The sequence below is a fragment of the Electrophorus electricus genome, chromosome 18, assembly GCF_041902795.1.
Source record: "Electrophorus electricus isolate QZ-2024a chromosome 18, ASM4190279v1, whole genome shotgun sequence".
Taxonomy (NCBI): Eukaryota; Metazoa; Chordata; class Actinopteri; order Gymnotiformes; family Gymnotidae; genus Electrophorus; species Electrophorus electricus.
The window spans coordinates 12,596,249-12,623,417 of NC_137514.1; the positions used below are offsets into that span (position 1 = coordinate 12,596,249).

At 41.0% G+C, this 27,169-nt stretch overlaps 2 protein-coding genes across 5 annotated transcripts; one reads left to right on the plus strand and one right to left on the minus strand.

The window, feature by feature from the left end:
- Positions 1-7,173: 7,173 nt before the first annotated feature.
- Positions 7,174-15,131, plus strand: hemk2 (HemK methyltransferase 2, ETF1 glutamine and histone H4 lysine). Of its 4 annotated transcripts, none has more exons than XM_027005584.3 (7): positions 7,174-7,258; positions 8,986-9,154; positions 9,340-9,426; positions 9,617-9,800; positions 9,937-10,020; positions 10,428-10,569; positions 11,942-15,131. In XM_027005584.3, exons 2-7 carry the CDS (start codon positions 9,027-9,029, stop codon positions 12,061-12,063), a joined length of 747 nt encoding a protein of 248 aa, XP_026861385.2. In that variant the 5' UTR covers positions 7,174-7,258; positions 8,986-9,026; the 3' UTR covers positions 12,064-15,131. The 4 variants fall into 4 exon arrangements, with proteins under 4 accessions (XP_026861385.2, XP_026861387.2, XP_026861386.2 ...); XM_027005586.3 differs by having other exon boundaries at positions 9,617-9,707; XM_027005585.3 differs by having other exon boundaries at positions 7,187-7,258; positions 8,990-9,154.
- Positions 12,678-27,157, minus strand: gart (phosphoribosylglycinamide formyltransferase). The gene is made up of 23 exons (XM_035534829.2): positions 27,008-27,157; positions 26,740-26,844; positions 25,088-25,280; positions 24,665-24,760; positions 24,336-24,510; positions 23,703-23,814; positions 22,999-23,067; positions 22,799-22,924; positions 22,461-22,548; positions 22,151-22,236; positions 21,452-21,620; positions 20,706-20,940; positions 19,589-19,683; positions 18,745-18,854; positions 18,119-18,317; positions 17,765-18,016; positions 17,341-17,493; positions 16,806-17,009; positions 16,244-16,396; positions 15,794-15,924; positions 15,450-15,591; positions 13,850-13,965; positions 12,678-13,456 (listed from the first exon to the last, which is right to left on the minus strand). The coding sequence occupies exons 3-23, from the start codon at positions 25,230-25,232 to the stop codon at positions 13,265-13,267; spliced, it is 3,048 nt and encodes a 1,015-aa protein (XP_035390722.2). The 5' UTR covers positions 25,233-25,280; positions 26,740-26,844; positions 27,008-27,157; the 3' UTR covers positions 12,678-13,264.
- Between the last annotated feature and the right edge of the window lie 12 nt (positions 27,158-27,169).

Consider the following 27,169-nt stretch of genomic DNA (forward strand, 5'->3'; position numbering starts at 1 on the left):
GTGCAAATCTGCACGTACACAAACACATGCACACACCAAGTGCATGCATACACTTCCCTAAATACACAATATGCAATTCATCCATATTCTTTATTTATATTTGTGTGTGTGTGTGTGTGTGTGTGTGTGTGTGTGTGTGTGTGTGTGTGTGTGTGTGTGTTTTATATGTGGTATATATAATGACAAATTCATAATATCACTAATTTCGATTCATTGTAAGGTTAAAAGCATTAGTTCTCCTTATAGTTCCTCAAATACCTTCGACGAGCCAGTCCCAGGATATATCTGCACACATCTCTCTTCCATGGTCATTACTTGTAGTGACACCCCCATGGTATGGCTTGAGGGGTCCTGCGTGGTTGTGCAGGTGTGTGGTGACAGGTTTGGGAAAAACACCACTGCTGTTTGCTGTCCCGCACTGCTGCTGACCCCCTGACCCCCAGCCGCTCCCTCTGGACAGAAGCCTAGGTTGAAATAGCCCTCCCCTCCCTCTGCCTTTGCCAAAATACACCATCATTAGCTTAAAAAAACATCTCTGGTCTGCCATTTATTGCCCTAAATGTGAATGTAGCCCAAATTCTTGCTTTATGGGGCCTAGTAAAGCCTCTATGTGTGTATGTCTGAATGAGTGAGTGAGTGACAGAAGCAGAAGAAAGGAAAGAAAAAAAGAGAGACATACTCTTAATCAAGTTCACTTCCTTCTGTCCCTTGGCTCTGTGGGGCTGTATAACTGACTTTAACAGAAAGTAGTGTAGAAAGTAATGTAGATCACAGTCGATGTAGCAGGTTCCTTCTGCCCTTCAACCCGCCGTTGGTTTCAAGGCCCCCCTGTGCACGTTTACATTATACATGGCAGGCACACACCCAGCCCATAATCTTGGAAGCACACCCAACGGCGCTATAAAGAATACCCTCTTTTGATATGTTGAATTGCCACTCTGCTGTCTTCTTCCCTCTTTTTCCCATCTTCCTTACTTATTTTTTGGGCCGACCCCATTCTGATCACCTTCAAAAGGAACTTGGGCTAATTTGTTCATTTAAGAGCTTATCTGTTTCTTCATTTCTCATCTATGCCTCATGTCATCTCTGTATTTATACTTCTTTCTCTATTGTGGACTTGTTCCGCTTTGGGATGGTGGACGTCATACTGCAGTAAATCCGATCATTGTTGAGGGCTTGGGTGTGATAAAGGAAGCACACAGCATTTACTGCAGGCGTCTGGCTGGACGCGCCCAATGCTTGTGTGCACGTGTGGATCTTGGCTCCCACTGGGCCAGAAGAGCAACCGTTTATGCTTCACTGCGATCCAGTGTATCAAGTTCCCTGTAACCAGAGAGATTTCACCTGTATAAATTCCAACACATCCATGGCATAGACAGTTCATTCATCTAATGATTTCTCACAGCCGAGACGAGTCTGAGAAACACTGTGAATCTTTGCAATAATTCAGTCAACAATCAGACTCTGCGTTATTCAATACACCAAATATCACTTCTTTGAAGGTGGGCTCCTTCTAGCACCTGTGAGCGGGCCATTGGCAATAGTGTGAAATTATCCCAAGCTTTTCCTACACTTCACTGTGGAGCTTGTGGCACTCATTCACTCATCATATTCCCACATATCTGACTTTTACGACTGCAGCGTTGAGGAAAAGGTGATGTGGAGACTGAGTAGTTTGCCAGAAGTCTACACAACTGAGTCATGTGACTGGAAGCCACCCAATTCATGAAAAACACTCATTCATTGCTTGTCGGTTTGTGACCTCTGCTGATCAGGTATTATTTGGAGACAGATTTTCTCAGACCAGAGGTGACACTGATGTCATAGGTTGACAGCGGACAAGTCTAAGCCCTCCTTGTCTTTCAACTAATAAAGACATCAGAATAATCTTTATTTTTTCCATCCACATCATCTTATTTGTTGTTAAATGCCTTGAAGCAGATTATTTTGAACTTTTATGGACATAACAATAGCACCACTTAAAGGTCATAAGAAAAATATGGACTCGCTAAATGATTTGATTTGATCTAGCCCCAAGCCGTACATTGGCAAGTGTGTTGTGACATATTGTTGTGAAATGCCCACTCAATTTGAGCTTTTTTTTTTTGCCCACAATATCTAGCACAACCTTCCCGCCATCTGCATTCAATGTTATTTCAAGCAAATAAGCTATAAAAAGCAACAAACTGACTATAAAAATGTACATTTACGTTTAATACATTTGGCCGACGCTCTTGTTAAGAGTGACTTACAATTTCAAGCATGTTACAGAAGTAGGCAAATGTACTGTTGAAAGTCTTGCCCAAGGACTGTTATTAGCATAACATAGAGCACATGCCTACGATGCTTTTTTCTGACAAAAAAAAACGGATGCGATTTTCAACCCCATTCATTCTGTGTCAGAAAAAAAGTACCTTGTATTAGCAGGCCTTTATTCTAATAGTCATGTACGCTAGGCTAAACAAATAAATAAAATGTGGAATGATATAGAATATGGTGTTAATGCTTGTGATGCATTGATTACTTTGTCTTAAATGGAGATCAAAAAGGTAGAAAGGTATATGTTAGAAGGCCCGTCTAACATAGCCACTGGCTTCTGCCTGCCCCCCCCCCCCCCCCCCCCCCAATTCAAATGTTCTAGAACCACCACTGGAGTCAATCAATTAGCTGATGATGCTATTAATCTAAATCTTTATTGCATTTTGAGACATTTAAAATATTCTTTTTCATAAATCTCATCTTTTAATTTTAATTTAGCATCAGCAAGCTCTTTCAAGTTACTGGATTTAAATATTAATCTAGCATTATGTTATTAGTTTCTCACCTTTTAACAGTCTGTCAAAATAAAAAAATTAACATCACAGTGTTTGCCACAGTATAGGGATGCCTCAGGGCTATGTACTGTCTTCACGGCTTTTTTCTTTTTATACTTATGATTTAGTATCTCACAATGAATCTGTTAAAGTTAAAATGTGTAGACAATACCACCATAATAGCCCTTATTACAGATAATAATGAGATTTGTTATGGGTAGGAGCTGGTAGGCAGTTGACCAAACCATTGTGAGGAATATGAAGTGCATTCTTTCAAAACAAATTGTTTTGAATCTTGAATTAAGATTAATCATTGATGCTGGTCTGTCCTCCTTCTATACTTGAATTAATCCCTCCATCCTTCCATAGGAATTAATTTATTATAATATTCCATCATCTGTAAAGATAGAACCAAAAACATTTCCTGTACTGATGGAACTAGGTCCAGTCACCAAGCTGCACTGATGGCACACGTCTATCCATCCCTTCTATACTTTCATTCTTCTTCATCATCCCATATTAAACCACTGATTCAATAACTCTTTCAGTTTTAAAGACACAACCACTAAATTTGCTATACTGATTGAACTACTAGCCTCAGTCACCAAACTGCACCCATCTGTCCACCCCTGCTATCCTTTCATTTCATCCCTCCATCCTCCCATAGGAAAAGTGATTTTATAACTCCCTTAATTTTCAAACTATAGCCATCAAACTTGGAGAAAGATTCAACAGCTGACTCCAAGCACCAAACTGCATTTGATAGACAGCACTCTTCTGTCTACACTGTTTCCTTTCATTAATCCCCTTATTCTCCCATAGGGAGAGAGAGAAAGAAACAGGACATTTCATAGAGACACCCTTAATCAGCTGTGCAAGCAAATGAGCACTTTCATTTTCTCACTCATTTTTCTTCACTGCAATTTGTTTAACTACAATCTCTTCACCTTCTATTACAGATAAAGATGTACACTGCATACAGCACACACACACACACACACATATATATATGTATATATATATATATATATATATATATATATATATATATATATATATATATATATATATAAAATGTATTTTTCTTTTTTTTTTGGGGTGTGTGTGTGTGTGTATGTGTGTGTGTACTACTACAATTGTTATAATTCTTATGTTACAATTCATAAACCTTGCTTTATGAAGTCATATACTCTTGCTTTATAAGGCATTGTGCATGTCCCTAAATCCCTAATTATACAGGCTAAATGCCATATATGTAAATGTACTTTATAATGATAAATCTACTGATTATCATTTTAAAGTTTTCATGCTGCAACAATAGGCATTGGCAAGCCAATTGAAACCAGCTTCTAAAATGATGTTTAAAATTATGTTTACAATAAAATATATGACACATTGAGGGGAACAAAATCTCTGTTTTTACCAAGAAGGGAGCGGTGGGTCAGGACCCCCCAGTCTTTCTAATTCCCCGGCCATTGTAATCCCCCTATGCACAAGTGAACGTAAAATCAGAGTGATTGAGAAACCAATAGCACTGCACAAGGTCAACATTAAGCTTTCAGAGTCATGTAACACATTATTTTTCACAAATGTTGTGTCTAGGAATGGAGCAGCTAAACTAGTGTGACAAAATATACAAATAAAAGTCTTGGTTGTTGTTTCTACAGTGAAACAACTTTGGCCTTCTTTGTAATCTTCATGATCCTCTTCTTGTAATAGTCAGCAGCCCCGGAGACTTGTTTTTAAACTTTTATTCATTGTTTGCTCAGTTTGTTACTGGCATAATGACAAAAAACAAAACTACACCCATATTTCCATGTTAGCTTAGAGTTATCGCTATAGAAAAGCTTAATGAATACTGTTGTTTCTTGAATTTGAAAGTCTTAGGTCAACAGACACTGCTTTATTCTGAATGGCCATGAAGTTGTTGTTAATTCTGTATCCACCATTTTTATCTAATACCTTGTGCACAGCTATGGAGCCAAGCATTCTGCATGCACTTCCCTATACCAGACTGCACCCAAGAACCGGCCTCACAGTTCCACTGCCATGACCTCTCTGGTGTCATGCTACACTCGCCGACACAGTCTCTTAATCCCTGCATGCGCCAGCCACTCGTAAAGCTATCCCACAAATCCATTATTCCCGGTCTGGCCTGACAGCCGAGACCAAGCATCCCACATGGAGCTGCCTTGCTGAGCGTGCACTGGCGGAGGAGGTGGGAGGGGGAGGGGGCGGGGGGGGGCCTCTTGCTCGGAAGCCGGCTTTGTTCGACTCCTCATTCGTAGCATGTTAGAATCTGCCATAAAGATGTCACGTGAGTGACCGCAGTGAATGGGCACAGCTGAGTGCGGTATAGGAAAACACAAGTACTGCGGCTTCCTGGAGCTCCTGGGATCTTCGCTGGGCCTCCTAGGACACCGTGCGTCCTAAAATGCCTGCAACTCTGCGCTTAACAAGGACACATTGCCATGGCTTTGTTGTAACAAGAACCTCCAAGACTTCCATTACTAAGAAAACAAAGGTAAACAGAGCTGAATTAGCTTTTGTGCAGTCAGCTGTATGTTTTTAGGGTCTGTCTTCTACACCCAGCTCGCTCTCTCATTTTCCTGATGGCCTTTTGGGGCCAACAAGTCTGGAAGGGAAGTGTTAAATACTCTCTTCTGGGGATCACTGCAAGGTCATGGACAATGTTAGACACCTTCATGGATATCAACAATGAATCAAAGAGTAAGACAAAGAGTATATCTACTACTTCAGCTTCATGGGAACCATACCAGTGTTGGGTTCTCTCACCCAAAACGCCAAGGAAGTATTGTGTGTCAGTTCTGTAAAATGTATCCCTGTAAAAGCTTGACACCATCCTCATCTCCAGTTGACAGGGAGTTTCAGCCAAGCATTATAATTTATTATGTTCAGTGTGGGTAATATTTTTCTTGTAGTTTGATTTATGTTGTTGCACCTGTATCAGCACCTGTAGCTATGTGGATTTGCTTTCATGATTAATTGCACCATTGTTCCTAGTACTAAGGTTGGTGCATGTCTCCACAATTAAAATTATGAAGACTGAATATATTTTCTCCTTTGTTTTTGTTTTATGGTGTGGAAAGTAAACCCCTATAGGTAAAATTTAATGAATAATATTGCTAAAATAGGGCATGAATCACCTCTCTCTCTCTCTCTCTCTCTCTCTCTCTCGGTCAGAACAATAAAAGCACCTTTCAAAATTTAAACTTCAAGAAAAAAAATAGAGCAATGCACAATTCTCCATACGGATCAATGCTGCCCTCTGTTGACTATTTTAATGCGACATTCTTTTTCCATAGAGAGAGAACTTTACTCACACAAATCCAAACTGTCACTGGTAAAACAGCCTTTTAAAACTAAACGTACCAAAGGTCCAGACAAATAGCTATATTATCATTTTAAATCCATGAGTGACATGCAGAGTATATGTATTTACTAAACTATATGTATTGCTAGATGACTACAATGTATTGCTACATTTACTACACTATATTGTAGTCACTTGCTTGTATATTCACTCGTTTGCTTTGCTAGACTGCATTAATTGGTTCAGTTCCTCCTGCAAAGTATGCCACCCCAGCCTCCATCTTGAGTGTGTTGTCCTTATAACGGCCTGAGCATCTGTAGATCCAGGAATGTCTAAATCAAAAACAAGTTTGTTTGCCTTATCACAACACACTTACAACCCCCCCCCCCCCCCCCAAAAAAAAACACCTTTAGATAATCCCTCTGTTATATGTCTCTCTTGTAGCTATAATTTGGACTACGAGGGGATTGTTAATGTGTAAAACAGTACAAGTTTTTAGCTGGACTGGCTTCAAATATCACAGGTGAAATACAAGAAACAGGAGGTTTCAAAAGCTTTTTTGACATAATGTGTTGCCAGTACCAAACTGGAGCTATAGGTTGGTCATTTTGCAATTGTTTAGATTTCTTTGGTAGTCTGTAGTTGGCCATGGGGTATATATTTGTTTTAAAGGTTGCATGTCAAATTATGATTAGAAAATACTAATCAATTATGATTAGTGCCACTGGTGTCGACATTAGCATCTACAGTAAACAAGATTAGTTAGATTTATGCTAAATCAGTAGACGTCTGCTCATTCAATTAAATCCATGAGAGCACCTTGCGTAGACAATATCCCATCCAGCGCCAATGCACCGTAGGTGCTAGCGAGTAGTGACTGTGTGTAACTAAGAATATTTGTTGACGACAGCACAATGACACAATATATTGTTAAGAAACAGCGTTTAACGTTTTGTTGGTGAAACGTTATATATGCTGCTTAGGTTAACACAAAAATAATCTTTCATCTTAGTGAAACGCCAACTCCCATAATGCTTTTGGGTAGTAACAGGAACTTCGACGAAATGTGTTGTATGTGGATTTTAAAAACCGTGCTGTGAAAAACGAAAAGGTAGATACGCTTTTAGGCTGTTGTGGCATTCATTAATTTCTTAGGTTGAACACCTAGGCTATCCGTAATATTTTCAGAGTTGAATGTTTAGATACTAATGGATCATTTATTTGTTTCGATGTTTGGTTGAATGTTAGCTAGGTTAGCTAACAATAGCCTAGCTAGCGTTTACTTAATGGTAACGGTAATGGTAAAGCCTAACGTATTAGAGGATGGGTACCTTTGAGAGGTTAGTATTTCATCCATTTCATTAAAGTGTGTTCCTCTGCTGTGACATCTGTGAGCATTGCTCTGAATTATTAATGTGTTAGGTATTCAAATCACAGTCTTCAGGGTCTCAAGTTGCCAACCAGTTAAATGAGTTATTTAATCAACTACAAAGGATTATGGACTGTATTTGGATTCGAGGTGCAGATTTGAATACCACTGCGACAGACTGACTAGTTACTGTCGTGTTAAAAAAATTTAACGCCATTCATGAGCAATTAACGTTTGTTTTATAGAAACCATTAAGAAGAAAAGAGGTCACATGACCGATATTTGTTAATCACCTTGTTCTGCATAACAGTTTTCACACTCTTGGGATTTTTAACTGCGAACGTTATTACATACCAATTTCTGTAAAATAAAAATATAAAACTAGGAAGAAACACATTCCCGTTGAGTGTTTAACCGTACTTTACCATGGTCTTTCTGTAGAAGTGTGTTTTGGTCGTTTTTGGTGAGGTGCCTGGGGCTATGGACAGTAGTATGAGGTTACAAGGGGATGCACTCCGTGGACTCTTGCATTCGTAATTGTTTATAGCTTTATGGTCTACGTCTTGACTCTTATGACGCATGATTTTGGCCTATAAATTAGATTATAAACAAAGATGCTACTTTGTTTTGCCTCTTTTAATCAAATGTCAGGGTAAATCCTTCATAATCCAAGAATTAAAGTGTATCTTCAAACATACAAGGGTGTCCAATAGGAGAAATGTCAGGGACATAAAGTGTCTTAAAGTTAAGAGCTTTAATACTGCAAATATTTCAGTGCAAGTGAAACTGGAAACTGTTCCAGACACCTGGAACTGGTATATAGTGACAGGTTCAGAAATATCTGATGTTTTTGTCTTTGTGATTATTTAGGCTTTGGTAACTTCCTCTGACAGAGGGAGAGGTCTGCCCAGCCAAAAAGAAAACATTAATCCCAAGAGACTAGAGCAGTCCACCTTAAGTCTGTTCAAGTTGTTTTTCCCTCTCCTTAAAGGATTTTGTCCAGTTGCTTCATCTGTTCTGTCCTTTAGTGGAGTTACCTGCGAGACCACCTGACATCCCAGGTCATTTTTATGTGTAGTGGAGTTAATATCGATCTTCACATGGAGCCAACTCTGTCCAACAAATCTCTCACAATCCAGAATAGATTGAGTTTTCTTTTTTGAAGTTTGAAACCTGTAGTATTCCTGCATTTTGCTTGATTTAACTTTATCTGCTCAAACCATTCCTCAGAGAGTAGTGGAGACTAAACCATTATCTTCATTTAGGCTTGCACTTACATGATTAATACAACATTTAGAATAGATTTAAATTGTTCTTAAAGCAAGTTTTAAATAATGCAATTATAAACCATTGCATTTTATATCCAGGTCTAACCACAAAGAATTAAACAACTATTTAAATTAACCTTTGACAAATAAATAAATGAATATTTGTGTGGGTGAAGTTTATCTTGCACTCTTATTTTTCAGTAAGGCTTTACATGTGGTTCCTCACCTGACACATTGTGCCAATGTACCCAACACCCTTGTACTCCCATGCTGGTCGCGGGCCCTTCTCTGAGGTGTATGAGCCAGCGGAGGACTCCTTTCTTTTGATTGATGCATTGGAGAAGGATGCCAATTTGCTACAGCAACACAGGTGGGCGTTGCCTAAAGTGGGTGACAGTTCTGGGATCATACTGGCGTCTATGGTCAGAAAATGAAAGCATTTAGGAAAGCGCATAATTATAAATTTGCATGCTCAAAACAGACCATGTCAGGTGACATTTGCATGTGTAGAAATGTGTTGTTTTTTCCCCCTAATTGCTTCCTGTGTGTATTCAGACCTGCACTTTGTCTCGAGGTGGGCAGTGGATCAGGCATTGTCTCCGCCTTCCTGGCATCTGTGACTGGGCCTGAAGTTTTATATCTGTGAGTATTTGAGTGGCTTGTAATCAGCACAGAAGGAATAATTGAGTATCAGCAGAGAGATGGTTCCCCTCCCTTAATGCACGTCTGTGGTAGCGTTGATAGCTTTACATTAGCCGTATGACTACTTTGCTGCTGAGTACATATTTACAGTGCATTTCATCTATTGTTTTCCCGTGTCGGTCTGCTGAAGCTGTACAGACTTGAACCCAGCAGCAGCCCAGTGTACAAAGGAGACGTCTCGCTGCAACCACCTGCACCTCCAGCCGCTCGTCACAGACCTGGTGATAGCCTCTCACCTCTTACTGCGGTCCCCGCTCTGGACCTCACCAGTAGCATTCCCACTCCTCAATCACCTGTGTAGTGCTCTGAAAGAAGTATATGCACTTTTCTCAGTCTTATTTTATGTCTGTGATCTAGCGCAATGCCTTTCATCCAAGCATAGCTTTTTGGATTTTGTTGATGGTTATTTTGTTAATGTGTGTGAGAAGTGTTCATCCCTCTCTTTCTCAGGTTGAGTGTTTGATGCCCAGATTGAATGGAAAGGTGGATGTTCTTCTTTTCAATCCCCCATACGTTGTTACTCCATCCGAGGAGGTACACTATTTGCTAATATTACTGTTCTGGGGAAGGTTTCCCGAAAGCATCAGAACACAAACATAAGCGTTAAATGGTCTAGCGAGGATAAGCACATTGATCACTTTCTGTCTCATTTAAGATGGCTTTGGGGGAAGGAGGCCCTGGTCATTTTTGGTCTTCAAATATATTGGCTCTGAAAGGGAACAGAGCAATTATCTGTTACATTTGTGGGTCTGTTAGTATTTTCATATCTAACACAGAGTATAATGATGCAAAATATCACTTCACTAGGAAAAAGAAAAATTCTGCAAAACCCTCTGAACTATCCTCCTGAAATGAGAGACACATGTACATGTTTCTGAGATGGTGAATAATGAGGTGTCCCAGCCTTCTTGCTTGATGATGCCGAGTCTTTGTGTGGTCAGGTGGTCAGTCGCGGCATTGAGGCGTCCTGGGCTGGAGGACTGAGAGGCAGGGAGGTGATGGACAGATTCTTCCCCATGGTTCCATCACTGCTGTCCAATCAGGGATTGTTCTACCTTGTTACAGTGTCTGATAACAACCCAGGTAAGGGACTGAGAGTTTCATCAGAGATCAACACGATTGTTAAGACTAATTATGCCATAATAACCTGATAATGCACTTATAGGAAGGTTTTATATTTGCAATTGAATTGTCCTGTTTTGCACTAAATGCCTAGTAAGTGCACTCAAATCATCTTGTATTTCATTGTATTGGATGCATCAATTTCAGCATTGACTCCTGTTTATAACTACCTCAGGTTAAGACTATTTTTGTACTCACCTATTTGTACCAGCTAGCAATATTTTTCTGAGTAGACAAGTAAGCCCTTTTGTAAGTTGCTCTGGATAAGAGCATCTGTTGTTATATGTCTTAAATGTAAATATATATACCCAAGCACAAGACCAGTGTGGTAATCATGGTGTCAGAAGATAGTCACCTTACACTTAACATAATCCTCTACTGAGATAGTCAGTCACAACAGTGATTTAACCCTCAAGACTTAACAAAAAGGCTTTAATGTCCTAGCTTTGAAATTCTAAGCATCATCCTTAGAATAGGTAATGAAGCAGTCTGTTTTGCACTGGTCAGAAGAGACAGGTTTAAAAATGGTGTCTTATCTGCTTCCATTCCAACTGGCTAATTCTAGTGTATAGGATGCAGCGAACATATGGCTGTACCTAACCACCACACGTGAAGGGACTTAAGCACTGTCTAATTGGATTATTATATGATGCAAATGCAGTGATGTGATTTTTCAGCCCAGGAATATTACCTCTGGTCCATCAACTTACTTGGTGAGGGTTAATACTAGTATCAGTTAACCTTGATGTAATTATTTAACTTCTGAACATATATTTTGGGAATTCGAGGACTTCCAAAAGAAGGGTGTCAAACATACCTTTTGGGGTTTTGTGCAACACATGCTAAGACTGGAGTCTGCGTTTCTAACAGAGAGATGACTTCTGGTCACATGGGCTTTGTGGCACATATCCAAGTCTAGGCTACTCATATTAACTTTAGACTATAGAGCTGTTGCTAATCAACTCCAAACTTACCCCGATACCAAGCATCTCTTTGAACTATTCCTGTCTAGATTTCAGGCTTTCCATCCTGTAGAATCTGCCCTGGTAACTCATACCACATACATTTCAAAATTTATGCTCTTTTCCTAGTCTTCCCTTTGATCATTTTCTGAATGTTCACCATGCCATTGCAATTGTAAGCATTTTTGGAGTCTTGAAAAGCACTATACAAATGATGTGCATTAAATTCTATGTATTACTAATTTTCCAGTTATACATGTGTATTCCCATTAAATTGATTCATCATAAAAAACAAGTCTGTCTCACTTGTACAATTAACTCAGTTCTCTATAGACTGATATGACCTTTATGTTGTTCTTCCCTCTGTCTAGACGAGATTCTGGCCCTGCTGGGTGAATCGGGACTGACGGGGCAGATGTGCCTGTCCCGGCAGGCTGGGAGAGAGAGGCTGTCTGTCCTACGCTTCACCAAGTGTGACACGACAGGACCCTGAATCCTGACGTCACCGCTGCAATATGTAGCGACTGAAGTTCTCACAAAATGATTGACCTGCCAAAAAGTCTGGCCTGAGTTTCACAGGAATGTTGTACAGCAGAGAGCAAAGTGGGACCTCTAAATCACTGCAGCCTCTGGCCTCTATTTCCTCATAGGCTGATTTTGTTACTCAGAGTTGACTGGTTAAGGAAAACCGCATCCTGGCTCCAGGAATAATATGGAAGGAAAACATGCATTTTGGTCCAACCACCCATCCTCCATGAATTCTGCATAATCACACTTAAGCCACTCCTATAGGGAAAGAACTACACAACATAGGGGTAATTTACTCAGGCCAGTGACTCTAAAGACAGCTTTTTATGTGGAATGCTCAGAAGGGATAAAAGTCGTGGATGACCAGCAATGAAAGAAAGGTAACAGCTTAGGTCTCGACTTTGCTTTGCTTGCTAGGCACTTCCTGAACTGGAAAGGAGCAGGCTCTGATTTTTAATGAACTCTTGTAGAGAAAGGACAAATTATGTGGTCAGTTGCTTCTTAAATTGGATGTCATGGGTTTTATGTGATTTGATCTTTGTAATTTGAATTAAATTAAAAGACCACGGGGTGGTAGTGCAAGTTTGATAGCAAGATTTAATACCATCAAAGTGATACAATGTGGACCATTACATGCAGAGGAAAATTTAACTCCAGCTTATCAGCCATAAATTTGATATTTCTCCTGTTGAGAAACTGATCACCCGTCATGCAATTCATCGTTCATACCAAACAGTTTAAGGAAAGTAATGTCAAAGTATCTCTCGACACAAAGAAGGGCTGAAGTACAGACAATGAAGACATCCAAGTTACAATAGAATTTCTTAATTTCTGTATGGAATGTTTAGAAGTACTACATGACTACACTTTAGCCACAATGTAGTGTAACAACTAGATACCTGGCAAAACTCTACAGAGGATCACATTAACACAGCCATGAAATGGAATAAAACTTAATTAAATTTGAAGTTTTGCAATGAAAACATTCAGAGAAGCTGGACATGGCAAATATAGCCATACATAACCATTAATGGTGTCCTGGCCATTGCTTTGTTAGGTGACCTAAATCTGACCCACAAAATATAACCCTGCCTGAATGTTTCTCTCAGCGCATCACAACACCTTCCTGATTGCAGCCTCAGCACTGCATATCTTGGTCCAGGTCCCTAGGCCAATTGGCTCCACACAATGCGGCCGTCCTCCCCGAGCCGCACGACTCCACCCGCCACGAGCTCTAAAGCAGCAGGGAAGGTCCGGTGTTCCGCCTCTCGGATGCGCTCCGATAGGCTCTCCTCTGTGTCATTCACGAGGACAGGAACAGCCTCCTGTGCTATGATGGCTCCAGCATCCACTTCCTCCTATTGTTTCAGAATGCATACAAAGAATAATATAAGAAAAGTAATAAGGCTCAGTCCAGGGTTCCTGACAAGAGTTCAGTAGATCCAGATGTGTAATAATATTTACTTGGGTGTTCTACAGCAAAAATGCTTGGCAAAAAAGGAGCCCAAGGTACAAAGAGAAACACCCTGGAGTTGTGGATTACACAAACAACCATTTGCATCAAAACCACAAGTTTACCCCAAAATCTGCGAGCCAAGCACTGAAGTCTATCAGCCACAAAGGTCAAAGTTCTTGGACTAAATACAGCTAAAACATAAAGCCATTCTAGAGAAGGTACATTTGTTTGTTAAATACTTTTGTGAAAGATGATGGACTGCACCTTCACAGCTGCCTCAGAAAAGTCTACTTACAACCACGAAGTGCACAGTACATCCGGTGAGGCGAACCCCGGCGAGCAGGGCCTGTTTCTGTGCGTTCACACCTTTGAAGGAGGGCAGTAGTGAAGGGTGGATGTTCAGAAGCTTTCCTGTTTTATAGAAAAACAATCCCATGACAATGATGTCACTGGTAATCTGGTGTAATTAATAGAGGTGGACTCTGTAACCAGAGGCCACATTTAGGTATACCTACTCTCTAGTTGTACCTAAATAGCCTGTCAAGCATTTTACAGTCAACTGTAAGTGGCTATTCACACATCTGTGGCATGACTGTTGTACTCTGCACAGAAGGCAGCTCACTACTGTATTATTAGACAAAGTTCTGTCCATGGATATTACCCTTTCCTGAATGTAATTGTTTTCTGTTAGCTAGATGGGCAGTGGTAGCTCAGTGGTTAAGGTATTCGACTTGGGCCCCTGAGCAAGACCCTTAACCCTCAAAAAGAATCAGCTAAATGCTGTAAATCTAAAATTTAATGTAACTGTAATGACAGCATGTCAATGCTTATGCAAGCTTTTAACTATACCTAACCTGAACCTGAGCAGGCCCTTTATTAGGCATGTGCCTTTTCTTATGAATACTGCTAACGGGATGCTCTAAAGATAGCAGTGGAAGTGGGTAGGCTTATCCCTAAGGGTTGAGCAAGACAGACACACACACACGTTCAAAATAATAGCAGTCCAACATCACTAACGAGATCATTCACTGTTTTTGGTAGAAATTATATTTCTACATGGGCAAAAAAACAACAAAACAAAAAATATTACTAGTAGGTGTAGTAGAGTAATAAAAAACCAAACAGATCCAAGTCATGACATGTATGCTGCTGATTCTGTGTCATTGAATTATTAACTCAAAGGGATATGTTCAAAATAAGATCAGTGTGAAGTTCATTTAGTGAGGTCATTCATTCTATGAATAATAAGGGCTACTGTTTGACACCTGTTTTAAGGATGAAAGCAGCAGATGTTGTGCATACTGGTTATAGTGCATTTCTCTAAAAAAATAAAATAAAATAAATGAAAAAAATTCAGTAAAATGGGTCATTCCAGACATTGTTCAGAACAGCAGAGTACTTTGATTAAGAAGTTGAGTGGGGAGGGGAAACACAAAGAAGTATAGAACATGATATTCCCTTTTCTTCACTTTCTGTAAACTAATACATTTGCTGAATTTTAATTCATGCTTTAATTTGGAATAGAACGTGGTGTTCCAATGCATTTGTGTGTATGAAAATAAAAGCTATTATATACATTTTGGGCTTTACTTTTTTAAAAAACACACCACTATTATTTTGAACACAACTGTATGTAAATGTTTACGTGTCCTGTTGTCAGAACATGTTATTCCTGAAAGGGCCATTGGAAACATGGTACAAATTACTAATGACAAACCAATTCTCAAACCACCAAGAATGTGTGGATTTTGATTCGACTAAAGGATAACTACCTTTTTTCTTTTTTTTTTTGCACATCCACAAAGTAGGTGTTATAATCACAAATACATACTTTATACTAATTTTAAAATGGCTTCTTATCTTGCACTTGTATACAAGCTATTCTGGCTCCATACCGTTCCATTTTCTGACGAAGTGTCCAGTTAGGATCCTCATAAAGCCAGCAAGACAAACCACCTCCACTCCAAACTCCTCTAGAACGCGGTCTATAGTGCCATCAAATTCAGCACGACTTCCGTAGAGCTTATGGTCCACAACCTAAGAGGTTTATGTGAGCACAGACACATTCGCATGATGTATTGCAATCTATAGTGGTTTCTGAACAACAGAAACTATTTAGCAGACAGGGTACAGTTAATATACATTCACTCTGTCCTTAATTAGAGCTAACTATTCCCAAAGTCTGTGACTGACCAATAGGCTGGCATTGAAACTGCCTAGAGTACCGAGAGACAAGTACCCTTGTCTGAATGCCTGCCATGGACGCCTTCTTCAGGCCCAGCACCCCTGGCCGATTGGAGATGACCACCACGATCTCAGCAGAGCTGGACGGCTTCTTGGTCTGCTCCATCAGGGCCTGAAGGTTGGTGCCTATTATAACCACACACACACACACACACACACACACACACACACACACACAATAATACTGGAGCAATGTTGAGCTGGTAGAACAAAGTTCTGGCAAGATGAAGGTCATTGGTTTGACTCCCAGGGAGCCCATAAACTATCACACTGACATATATATGTAAAATTGCTCTAGATAAGAGCGTCTGCCAAATTATGTACATGGTTACATATGAATTTGGCTTTACTCCTTTCTTAGAGACAATATGACTGTAGACTTCAGTTATATATGCACTACTCATATGTGTGGGATCTGTGCAATAACTGCATAATTGACACCCACCAGTCCCAGAGATGAGCACAGCCACTCTGGTCCTCTTGTGGGAACTGGGATCAGCATGCGAAGCTCCGTTCAGCAACTCGCTGGTGTCGGGACAAAGGTTGGGGCCTGCCCTCAAACTACGCGCCAGGTTTCTGATTACCACATCCTCCGCACCTATTTATGCATAATCAATAAAGTAATGACTATTATGGCATAAATCAATGATTACTAGACCATAAGAATTCTCTAGAAGTTCTGTAAAAGCAACAATAAAGAGCTGTTTTGATATGTACACCAATTAAAGATGTCCTATTAAGGTACTTCTTTCAGTCTTAATTTCACACTATTCATACAGTGGTTGAGCATTTGCCTCCATTTCTAACTTATCCGGGAATGGGTTCCCAAAAATACCATAAAACAAAAGATCAACTTTGAATGCTAGAGCGAGCATTACACTGAAGACACCAATATTTTCCTCTAATTTGGGGGAAACAGGGCCCAGAACCTAAAATACTTCTGCATCTTAATGTCAGTAAGTTGTGTTCTGCTCATTGTGGAAGCAGTGTGCTCCTGGCAAGCTCACCAGGCTGCTTTTGGGCAAGTGAGCCCACAGTCCATGCCTCCTCCTGGGCCTGCACCTGCCTGAGGACCATGGACGCATCTCGTGAACCCACCACCAGCACTGCCCCCAGGCCACAGTTGAACGTACGGGCCATCTCGTCCTCAGAGAGGGATCCCTCCTTCTGGAGCCAGGTGAAGACCGGCGGGATCCGCCAACGCATGGCATCTGTGAAAATAAGCGTTACTAAGACCGGCCTCAATAGGTGATGGTGACCACAATGCTTACATTTACAGCTTTTGAGTGCCAACATGTGGCGTCAAGGCCGGGGATCTCAGAAATGGTACTCCAGAGCCCTAGTCAAAGAATACCACTGTGTTTTTAAAGCTCTACTGCAGTTCTTATAATAAGGTAAATGATCAATCACAGCTACTCTACTACAAGAGATGCAGTAGGGAACTAAGAAATAAAAAAAAACTTAAGGCAAATACATGTTGCATATGCTTTTAAAACAAGACACAAAAAGTCACGTCCCTGAATCGTACTTCTTTTGACTTACCCATGTCTACAGCCAGTTCCTTGGGAAGGACTCGAGGAATGTTCTCCAAGAGACCGCCCCCTGTGATGTGGGCATAGGCTTTCACTGCACCACTGCGCAAGATTGGCTGTAGAAGGCGGCTGTAGATTTTTGTGGGCGTGAGCAGCACTTCACCTGCAAATGCAAACATGATTGAGGAGCAAAGCTCAAATCTTCTTGAATCTTTGTGTCCTAAAACCCAGTTAGACATATTTGAAAATAGAGATATTTTAAATATTTAAAGCATAAGCTAGCCTCCTTTATGAGCTGAGCATCAGAAGGTGTAAATACATTTTATTGTAAATGTTGAGCTGAGAATTTCACTGGCATAATAGACATACAGCATAGACACTTAAATGCTGTCCCGAAAAGAAAAGTCAGACCACCTCTTCCCAAAAACACTGACCCACAGTCTGGCCAGGGCGTCCAAAGGGAGCCGGTGAGCTATACTGGAGGCTAGCTCGCTCCAGGACCTTGCGCACGAGGCTGAAGCCATTGCTGTGCACCCCTGAGGAGGCCACGCCAATCAGCACGTCTCCCTGCTGGATGTCATCGAGCCTGGGCAGAAGGGAGACGCGCTCCACGGCCCCGACGCAGAACCCGGCCAGGTCATACTCTCCAAGGTCATACACGCCTGGCATCTCCGCAGTCTCGCCACCTGAACACGTGCAAAAAATTAAAAACATTTCTGCCAATTTTCTCTCACTCACCCAAATACCCCACTCCCCTGGGGTAATCAATGCACAACGGTGACGCTCACCCAATAAAGCACATCCAGCCATCTGACATGACTCCGCAATCCCGCCAATCACTGATGAGGCCACACCCACATCCAGATGCCCACAGGAGAAGTAGTCTAAGAAGAAGAGAGGCTCCGCCCCCTGGGCCAGAACATCATTGACGCACATGGCCACCAGATCCTGGCCCAGTGTGTTGTGGATGTTGCATGCTTGTGCAATCTAGATGCATGCAGAGATAAATACATGGGCCACTAAAGCAACACTCCAATAAAAAGCTGGGCAATATGTTCTCAAAAAAATGTAAGATCATATTTTTTTTGCATATTGTGAATACTGTTTTACTACCAAAATGCTGACCATCTGCATGGCAGAAAATTAGCCCTAGCGCCAATATTATATTTTGTTTATGTATTTAAAAAAAAAAAAAAACCTTCACCAATTGTTAAGACTTTTCCCCCTGTTCCTTCATAGTTTATTTTTGGATAAATTAAATCATACACCATTGTACCCATAGTAGTATTTTCTTGTCCATTAACGTCAGAAAGACATATACTGATACATATGTTACATTGTGAAAATAAATCGTAGCCATAATCAGACAACTATGTAAAATGAAAGAATTGTGGCTAAATAGGAATGTCAGTACCTTGAGTTTGGTGCCAACTCCATCAGTTCCAGCTACAAGAATGGGGTCAATGAACCCAGCAGCCTTCAGGTCAAAGAGCCCAGCAAATCCTCCGAGCTCGGCATTGCAGCCTGAGGGAGATGATGTGCACAGGAACAAATGTATTAAATGGATGTCAACTGGAACGAAGACTGAACAAGATCGCTCCAGTGTGATAAGGGATGTCACCCAATATGACAATAAAATCAGGAGGGTATGTTCTGGTTGCCATGCCAGGTACCCGTCTCTTTTGTCTGGTGGTTGGAGCACGTTTGCCACCTGAAACACCTATCTATGAAACAGGGTATTGCTGCTGCCATCTCTACAAATGGTTTTAGGAGAAGCATGTTCCACTGAAGTCTACTCAAAGTCAAAGGAACCTCCCCTACTGTGGGGGTGTAAATCCCAATGTGGACCCTAGCTGGGGAGCCAGGATATAACCTTGGATTAGAAGGGGGTGTGTGATGGTAGCGATCCAGGCTCAAGGCTTGCTATGGTCAGTGTCTTCTGCTTTTACATCCTACCAAGGCACTTTGACAGAGTGTATTTAAATTTCATGCTTCAGTAACTTAAAAGTCCAATCTCCACCTAAAGTTCTCCAAAAGCCTTTCGAAATGCCCGCATTTGAAGTGAAACACTTATTCTGGCAAATACTGTGTACCTCAGTGTTAGAAATATTTAATCTCCAAAGAAGTTTCAGCCTGCAGACAGGCATTTCATTAATTACATATAGGAATAACATCTTAATTAATGAATGTTAAATGCTAATTACCTCACTGATTTAAGCCACACCCCATGCTTATTAGGGAGGAGTGGAGACAAGTACCTGAGCGAGAGGTGGATTTAGCCAGGGGTTTGATCATGTCCACCAACTTGTTGCCTGCTGCTATGTCCACTCCACTCTCCTTATAGGTCAGTCTTCTGTGAGATGGACAGAAGGGGACAAGGGGTCAACACAGCCTTTTGATGACAATGATGAGCCAAACTGGAGTTTTCTTTTTCAGCTAAAGGGAATTTTGGGACTATGATTGAATCCATTATGATATGCTCTTGTGAACTGACAGACACGGGTAACAAGCAGAAATTTATAGAAGAGGGTGGATGAGTATTTATTCCAAAAAAAAAAAAAAAAAAAAGTAAAAAAAGAAATGAGAATCTTTATGCACAAGCCCAAAATACATAGTAATACAATGCTCTCTCTCTCTATATATATATATATATATATATATATATATATATATTAGTCTACATCATCAGTTCTGATTTCATTACTAAATTGAATCATTTCTAAGTAGTTCCACATTAAGCATGCATTTATTTTAACCACTTTCTATACAAGATGCACTTAAGAAAGTAGTATATAGGTCATTTACATGTTTTCAATTGGAATATCAGCGTTAGACTGTACTGCACTTATTTGCATATATAATTTGTTAGACAACCTCTATACTGTTCATTTCTTCTCAGGTTGACCACTGTTGACCTGCTATAATGTAGATGGTAGATCATTCTCAATTCAGATACAGTTGTGTTTGTGACTGTTTACACGTCATTATTGCTTGGTTGAAAACCATCTGGCCAAAAGCAGTCAGCAATCCCCAACAATCCCCAGCCAAAAGCAATTCTGTGGACAGAAACTTGCTACTGATGAAGAAACAGCTAGGGTATACATGGCCAACAATTATATGGACTTCAGCTATAAGCTGAAATATTGTTTCTGCTAAACTGGTGTTTCTAATCAATATCCAATTGTACTTGTGCATGGTTGCAACCACCTAAACCACTAAAGAGAAGAGCTTTTGCCATGCCTTTCATTTTGAAAGGATCGGTGATTCCGCTAATACATCAGTGTTATTACCCAAGCCCAACCGGTCACTGAAAACTCCTATTTTGTCGTGAACACAGGCATGACGCTAAATAAATCATCAGCTCCTCACACACACCTGCCGCGGCTGAGGTAAGCAATGGCGCGGTGGCCAATATCGCGGCGGTATACAGCATTCGGGAAGCCCACTGCAGCCACGCCCTGATTGGCGCTCTGCAAGGAGCTCTCTAAAGTGGGCCTGACTGCTGTGACTGCCAGGACACGCCCACCACTGGTCACAATTCTGCCCCCTTCTTTTAAGGCAGTCCCAGCATGGAATACCTGAAGACCCATCTCTGTAACCCGAGAGAGACCTGCAGAAACACAAAAGCTGTCAAGAACTTTCCATTTTATATCTGTATCATTTGAAACTTCTATATACCAATTTACCAATAACAATGCTGACAAAACTGTGTGATCACTGAGAAAATGACCATTTCTTAAAGAATCCATAAATTACTTACTTTAAAAACACTCTGGCTGAAATGTCTTTACCACCTGTTAGCAATCTCGATGACTAGACAGTAACTAAAAATTTCAGCATGGTCCAGTTATATTAAGCAATCAGGAAGCTTCTTTATAGGGAGGTGGGTCTTGTGAGCCTGGAAATTACCTTGTTTTGTTTCTATATAGAGTGGTTTATGCGTCAAGCATGCATATCTGGAGGGGTGTGCGACTGCAGAATACTTTGGATGCAGGGCCCTGAGATCGAAGGCAAGGGTGCACTCCTTTGATGTTGAAGTCTGGCCGAAAGTTTAAAATTGACTGCAGCAGCTTTACATCATTTAAATGACTCCTGGCAGTTGCATGCTTAGAGCAGTTCACCTGTGATCTCAACACCCTTCTGGTAGGCCCCAGGGTACCCGTCGCTGGCCATGACCACAGTTACCGCAGCACTATCCTCCAGCCAGATGGGGGCGCTGGAAGCCAGCTTAGCCTGCAGAGTGTTCTTCAGCACCTCGTACAGATCACTCTTCAGCAGGGGCAGCAGTACCTGAGAGCACGATGCTAAATGAGCACCAACACAAGAACAACTCACAAAAGACCAACAGACCATCCTACCATATGATGGCGCATAAATGCACCGCCTTAGTCCATGTGACAATGCATTTTAAATTTCAGCCCCCCCAAACACACACGTTCAGACACACTGCTGACAGATGTTTTCCATCAGATTCTGTAACTACACTGATTAAATCAAAACACTCACATAATCAAAAAAAAAAATTAAAAAAAAATTACATTTAGTCCAAATAATGTAAACCAAACTTTGACCACATTATTAAAATGTTGGCAAACTAAAATATCACATTACAATATCACAAGACACATGTCAAGCGTACTACCATAAGTATCAGCAAAAATCCCAGTCAAAAAATGGCTTTTTGTACCAAAATATGAATTTGGGGGGGGAAGCGGTTTTTTTTTTTCCTGGAAAGAATCTGAGATAAAATCAGTTAAACCATAAATAACTGAAGATAGTCACTGAATTGCATGATGAAACACGATGTCCTACACACGTACCTGACACTCGGGGTCGCCAAAACGACAGTTGAACTCCAGCACCTTTGGCCCCTGCTTAGTCAACATCAGGCCCGCATAAAGCACACCTAGGGATTAAGGGTTCAATGGTCACTGCTGTTTAAACATGTTTTTGTTATAATTCTGCATTTTTTTCTTGTCACACACAAGAAGTGTTTGGGGGTGGGGGATTGAGTAGTAATTAAACAAAAAGTATGGGTAAAGTAATGACAAGGTAATTGCAAAATTTTAATTTAGCAATTAAAAACTTGAAAGGGTACACACACACACACACACATTTTGGATCACATACCCACATATGGTATGCCTTCTTCTCTCATGCCATCTACAGTCTTCTGCAGAACAGCGTTTTTGATCTGTTGAAGCATCTCCTCTGACACCTGTGTATGCGCACACACCCCCACCCACCCACCCAAGAAGGTAGGTCAATACAACTCGGTATGTTTCATTCCAATGTATAATCTTCACATTTTGCTGAACCTTTCTAGTTAAAAAAGTATGAGACTTTATAAAATGCTCCCCGGCACACCCAGCAGACCACTGATGTGTCCAGTGAGCGGCACATCAAAGGTTATCTGAATTGAAAAGCACCACGTATATGAACATAAAAGCATTAAGGCCTCCGTATACCTGTGGGGTAGGGCAGTAGGCCCCCATTCCCCCTGTATTCGGACCCTGGTCTCCATCCAGGAGCCTCTTATGGTCCTGGACTGGGGGCATAGCTGCCACCGTGGACCCATCGCTGAAGCACAAACACTAACAGAATTACAAAAGGTGTTAACAGCATGTGTAGGCCCAATTAATATGTGCACATCTGAAATGACACTCACAGAGACTTCCTCTCCGTCAAGCAGCTCTTCAACCACCACGGTATCGCCCGCGGAACCAAATGTCTTATCCTGCAATATCACGGTATAAGAAGTACAACAGTGTTAAATGTCAGCAGACAACAACTTGAGTCTGTAGACCTTTGACTAAGCCTGCACAATTTACTGTTTGCCATGCATCACTGCAATACTGGTCTTTGCAGTAGCGATCTTCCAAAAGGCCGCAAAGTAAATCCTCAATAAATCACAATGTGAACCATCACAGACCTGATGGGTTTTCTGTTTTGTGCTTTAACAAGGTGCTCAAATGATGAAGAAATCATGCAGAAATAAATAATAAAGGCCAATCTTATGCATGAAATTGAACATTATGTGTGTGTGTGTGTATATATATATATATATATATCAATAAATAAATAAATAAATCAATAATGCAGACCAATCCCATGCATGCGTTTTAATATACATAAATAGAGATAAAAATCAGAGAAACCAAAAGCTGTAGCAATATATGACATATTGTCCATATCATGTAGCATTCATCTTCATGAATGCACCCAGCAAGAACAATCCCACTGAACGCTTCCAGCATGGAACCTTTAAGGACTAATGTTAATCCTAGGGCGAGATCAGTTAGGCAACAATAGCACAAAAACAAAGAAACAAAAACAAAAACCCACAGTGGAGAAAGAACAGCGCTCACTGACCTTCATGATGTCCAGCACTGCCTGGCAGGCCTCATCCTTATCTGCTGCCACTATGACGCCTTTCCCTGCAGCCAGACCATTGGCTTTCACCACCAAGGCTGGGAAAACTGCCCTGCACCAGAGGGTTATGCATGCTGTTACATTAGTGCACATTCAGCAGGGTCGCTACAATTTTTTTTGTTTGTTAATTTTAAATCTTTACAAACTCCTGTTTCAGAGTGTTTCAGCAAATTCTCACGTAGTTGCTGACCTATAACTAGAATACAGTGTTATTAAGAAGAATTAACAAATCTGCAAATGTGGAACCTTGACAAACATTAGCTACCTGGAAGATGGTGGGCATCAGCTTTGCTAACTGGACTTACGAATAGCGAAGACCGCATAGAGGTCACCATAGCCTCATGCAGGTGCCACCAACCTCAGATGCCCCGCACCCACAGCACCACTCAACCCACACCTCACCTCACACTGACCACTCACACCCCACTGCAAAACCCACACATCCACCACTCACCCCACATCAAGCCCCCACCAGTCACCCCACACCCCTAGGGCCCACATCAAACCTCCACCCCTCACCCCACACCTCTAGGGCCCACATCAAACCCCCACCCCTCACCCCACACACCACACCCTTGAATGTAGTTGCAGGCCTCATCTGGATCGGTGAAGGAGCTCCAGCGTGCTGTTGGAATGCCATGACGATCCATGAAGCTCTTAGAGAAGCTTTTGCTGGCCTCCAGCTGGGCAGCCTTGGCCGATGGCCCAAAGCAAGCCACACCCGCCGCAGTGAGGTCATCCACCATGCCTGTAATAGGAAGGCTGTTATTCAGAGCACTCATTCCCTTGCGATGTGGCTTCAGGGTGAAAAAGCTTCTCAAACGATGTGATGGCAAGCAAGCATAGTACGGTCATGCTACATAAAGTGCTCACAGCCTCAGTGTACAAGTTTTTTTTCTTACCTGTTGCTAACGGGACCTCAGGGCCAACCACCACCAGGCCCACGTTATGGTCTTTGCAGTACTGTGCCAGGATGGCATGATTACTTACACTCACAGCTGAAATATCAGGAAAACCAGAGCAAGAAACCAACATACAGGAAAATTAGATGTTAATGCAATGGCTATCAACAGAACTCAAGTTACTGGATTAGCTAAAATACATCAGTGACTGGCTGAACGGCAACTACCTTCGAGCACGGGAGATGAAATGGTTCTTAAAGTCCACTGTTATACTAACACAGCTCATAGAAAAGTTTAGCAATTATCTGAGGAGCCTGGGACTAAATCAGAGAAACTAAATCAGAGAAACTAAATCTGAGACTCATCTGAGGATGAGTGTGTGCACTGGGAAGTGTTTAGTAATGTCCACACACACACACTCACCAGAGTTGGAGATCTTCCCACAGTTGGCTGTGCCAGCGTTGCCAGGAGCCACTAGGACTTGCTGGATGTGAGGCGACTGAGCCAGCTTCCATGCCAGAGCATGCTCCCGACCACCACTTCCAACGATGAGCACACGCTCCGCCATGGCAACCGGACTGTAAAGAACAGTTCAGCCAATCAAAGTCCAGATTCCCTGCCAAAGAACGTTAGTCATTTAAATAAATAAATACATACATACATACATACATACAAACAATTGTGCTGAGTCAGGTGTTGCAATGCATCTCAACTTTAGTGTCTGTGATAAGGTCACAATATGGAAATGAGATCTTTAACCAGTGTCAAATTGTTTGCCACATGAACAAATCGACCAGTCCTGATGAACGTTGACAACCATTTCATGTGACCCTATCTTGAAAGATGTCACATGGAAATGCAAAGTATTCAACAATACGCTGCCATATACAACCATTATATAATATATAATTTAGTCGGAGTAAATGTCTTAAGTCTTCATTAGGTTGGAAAAACGTTTACCATCAGATCAGTATTTTTTTAAATTGCTCTTCTGAACATGGCACAAACTGCAATCCACAGTCACAAACTGACAACACTATGTAACAAGATTATGTAGAGCAAACATTTTTATGGGGCATGCTTAAGTAGGAACTATAATTACTTGTAAAATCTGACCTATGGAACATCTCCATGATGTCAAAACTCACATTCTATTGGAAAGAGAAAACCAATGACCTTTCAAGCTGCTAATAGGCCCTAAATCCACAAACACAAATGTCAAAGCAAAAAAGACTAATACATAAACACCTTATTAAACCATGAACCACCGGTAGCCTAAAAAGAGTAATCTTACAGGAACCATATCAACATACTATTTAGGCAGGGATGTACAATTTACAGGACTATGTATAGCCAAGTATTGTCAAGTACTTAATGCAGTCACTGCGGTTTTACAGAACAAGTTGAAGTATTTTGAACATGATCCATGAATATAATCCAGTCGCCATGCTGTCCACTTTAAGTGTTAAGATTACCCATCACTAATAGAAGCGGTTTTTAACGAACGCCTTCATTTGACCCGACACACAAACCCACTGATACAATTCTGAAAGGTTGTGAAATCGTACAAAGAACAGCGTTTATCTGGTCACCTGAAGATGAAGATACAAGGAGGCTATGAATTAAAAATGTTACATGATATGGGCACGTTGTTCCCAGTTTATAGAATTACTACAATTACTAACCTATAGGTTATATGTTTGATGCGAATAATTGCATATCCTGTGATTCCCGAGGCTGAAATTAAGAACATCTAGCTAACAAGGATTGTTAGTTAATTCCAGCTAGATAGTTCAGGAAGTCTCGCTTTTAGCTTTTAACTTTGCCACAGCTGAAGTGAATAAAGCGTTAAAAAAGAAAAGCGATCATAAGATCTAGCGGTTAACTGCCTATGTTAGTTAGCTTAGCTAGTTGGCTAGCCACTAAGTAAACTAGTTTCACAAAGTTCGTGAATGCGGGTTCATGTACACATTGAAAAACAAAACACGAAAGTATTACGATAACTTCAAAGAAGCAACAAGTCACTAGCTAGGTACTCCAAAAAAGTTGAACAGAGATTTAAATTTGTGACTCACCTTAATAAGCGAACATAAAGTACACTGGCGCGCCAACACTTGGGGAGTCGGAGTCAAGACTGCGAAGCTGCCATTTAATGCTGGAACAAGCGCGTTGTGTCAGACCTGTAGCCACATGGCATACGGACAATGCGAGTTCAAGCCGAGTGCTGATCAGAGATCTAGCAAACGTATACAACTTTGCATATTTCAATAAAAAGCGTAACCCCATTTAATTAAAAAAGTTATTCATGTGAATATCAATATTTGTCTCGTTTTGTATACATACATTTTCCCCTTCCGCGATGCATTTTTGTAATCATGGGTAGTGTAGTTCAGTATAAACTAATTTGGCACCATGCGAAGGTAAATGTAACTTTAAAAATGTAAGCCGTTTCATACGATATTCTAAGCAAAATATAAATAAATTCCGAGAAGCCCTAAAGTACCC